We start from the raw sequence: 2438 nt of genomic DNA, 5'->3' as shown, positions 1-2438 counted from the left end.
CACAAAGCCCCCCCACATCCCTCCGACCCCACCTTGTGCACGCCGGTGACTTTGGGGACGTAGGAGACGGAGAACGTCCGGTTCTTGTCGTTGTTGGCCACCACTTTAGCCTGCAGAGGACGGGACCAAGCTGTGAGACCCCCCAGCAGCCCCCAAAAGCCCCATGACCCCCCCAGAGCCCCCCCAAGGTCCCTCAAAACCCCACCGGGGCCCACCTTCCACCCCCAGAGCACCCATCCCAGGTCACAGACCCCCCAACCCCGAACCAACCTCCACGTACACCAAGACATCCCTGCCACCCGCAGCCCCCCCCCCGGCCCACCCCCCGGACCCCCCCAGACCCCGTGCCCACCTCCTCGCGGTGCCCAGCGGGGTCCTCCACGTACACCAGCACGTCCCCCTGCCCCGCGCTGATCGTCTCCACCGTGAACTCGGCCCGTTGCTTCACCATGTTCCCCGTGGGCTCGATGCCTGCGGGGACACACCGTCAGCCCCACAGGGGTCCTGGCCCCACCCTGGCTGCCCCACGGGGGTCCCTGGCCCCACCCCAGGGGTCTTGGCCCCATAGCGATCCCAGCCCCACAGCCCTACGGGAAACAGGGGTTGGCCCCACAGCCCTTCTGGGAACAAGGGACTCCCCTGGATCTGTAGGGACCAGGAAACAGCTTTATAGGGAGCGTGAAACGCCCCAAATGTATAGATAACCCCGATCCATAGGGTGTCGTCCCCCCCCACCTGAGGAATAAGGAACAGGGTTCCCCCAGATCTATAAAGCATGGGGCGTCTTCCCAAGGCCCTACAGGACGCAGGGAGGGGCCCCAAATCTGCAGGGAATTGGGTCCAGCCCCACAACATCACAAAAACCAGAGCGGCCCCCCAAAAGGCTAAGGAATAGGGAGAGAACAGGGGGGTCCTGCAGCCCCACAGGAAAGGGGACCCCCCTCACCAGGGCCATAGGCTCGGGCCTTCTTGGGGTTGAGTTTGGGGCGCAGGGGGGCCCCTGGCTTGAGCTTGGCCTTGGGGAACTGCGACAGGTAGGTCATGACTGAGTGCTCGTCCACGTTGGGGTCCACGATCTCCTCTGGGGTGATCACCTGGGGAGCACGCACAGGAGAGGGGGGGTCACCGGGCCATTCCCACACACCTGGGTCCCCCCCCCACCCTCCCGAGAGAGGCTTGAAGCCCCCCTGCGGCCCCCTGCCCACCTGGGGGATGCCCAACCACTCGTCGGCTTGCTGCATGGCCTCCCGGGCGTTGTCCACGGGCTTGCTGGGGTCCCACGAGTCCCAGTCGGGGCACAGCCCTGCGGGCGACGGGGCGCACGGTCACCGGCGGCAGCAGGGGGGTACAGCTGCCCCGTGTCCCCTCCCCTGCACCCCCGTGTCCCTCCTGCCCCCACGTGCCAGTAGGGCCGCTCTACGTCGTCTCTGTGCACCCCAGAGCCACCCCCTGTGTCCCCGAGGGCCATCACCCAGGCACCCGTGTCCCCACACGGCCCCAGAGCCACCCTGCCGTGTCCCTGCATGTCCCCATGCACCCCCAGGGCCACCCCTCCACGTCCTCTTACCCCCCCAGAGCCACCCTGCCGTGTCCCCTTGCACCCCAGAGCCACCTCCCCGTGTCCTCTAACACCCCCAGGGCCACCCCGGGGTCCCCGCGTCCCCTCACCGGGCGCGCAGCTGTCGACGAGGGCACCGAGGGCCCGGCCGCTCTGCCAGTCCTTGCTGAAGTTGGTGATGGGGAGCTGGGGCAGGCGGTTCTGGATCCAGCCCAGCAGGCGCTGCTTGGGCGTCTGCCGCTTCGCCTCTTCCTCATCCTCCTCGTCCCACATGGGCATGGAGATGGAGTAGTGCAGGATCAGCGTCCAGATCAGCCCCAGGATCAGCTTCAGGTTCCCATCCACAATGGCCTTGCTGTCTGCGGGGAGGGACGCACACAGGGGGATCAGACCCCTGCGGGACCCCGGCACGCACCGGGAGGACGCCGCGCAGGGACGGAGCGCCCTCCTGGGGACAGGGACCCACTTAGGGTGCGGATAGGGGTGCAAAGGCAGGGGCCTGCCGTGGGCATGGGGACAGGGTGCCGTACATCCGCACCACGGGGGGACGTGGCACCCACGGGTGGGACAGAAGAAGCCCGGACACCTGGGTGCCCACTGATGGTTTGAGGGGGGGTGTGTCAGGGCGGGTTGCCGGACAGCTGGGTCCCTGTTGGCGATTTGGGGGGGGTGTCAGGGTGGGTGCTTTAACACCTGGACCCCCATTGGCGGTTTGGGTGGTGTGTGTCAGGGCGGGTGCCCCGACACCTGCGTCCCCGTTGGTGGTTTGGGGGTGTCAGGGCGGGTGCCCAGACGCCTGGGTCCCCGTTGGTGGTTTTGAGGGGGGTGGGGGGGGTCAGGGCGGGTGCCCTGACGCCTGGGTCCCTGTCGGTGGTTTTGG

General features: G+C 67.9%; 1 protein-coding gene across 1 annotated transcript in view; it reads right to left on the bottom strand.

Moving 5' to 3' along the window:
- Positions 1-1917, bottom strand: part of LOC104835484 (filamin-A-like) — a gene marked incomplete at both ends in the record, with an annotated part of 19239 nt that extends 17322 nt beyond the window's left edge. Inside the window, 5 exons of the mRNA XM_010573474.1 lie at positions 17-110; positions 353-471; positions 947-1094; positions 1206-1303; positions 1669-1917. Coding sequence (XP_010571776.1) covers positions 17-110; positions 353-471; positions 947-1094; positions 1206-1303; positions 1669-1917 — 708 coding nt within the window. The remainder of the gene's footprint in view (positions 1-16; positions 111-352; positions 472-946; positions 1095-1205; positions 1304-1668) is intronic.
- Between the last annotated feature and the right edge of the window lie 521 nt (positions 1918-2438).

The sequence above is a fragment of the Haliaeetus leucocephalus genome, unplaced genomic scaffold, assembly GCF_000737465.1.
Source record: "Haliaeetus leucocephalus isolate CR32 unplaced genomic scaffold, Haliaeetus_leucocephalus-4.0 Scaffold393, whole genome shotgun sequence".
In the NCBI taxonomy this organism is placed as follows: Eukaryota; Metazoa; Chordata; class Aves; order Accipitriformes; family Accipitridae; genus Haliaeetus; species Haliaeetus leucocephalus.
This window is presented reverse-complemented; position numbering and strand designations above follow the sequence as displayed.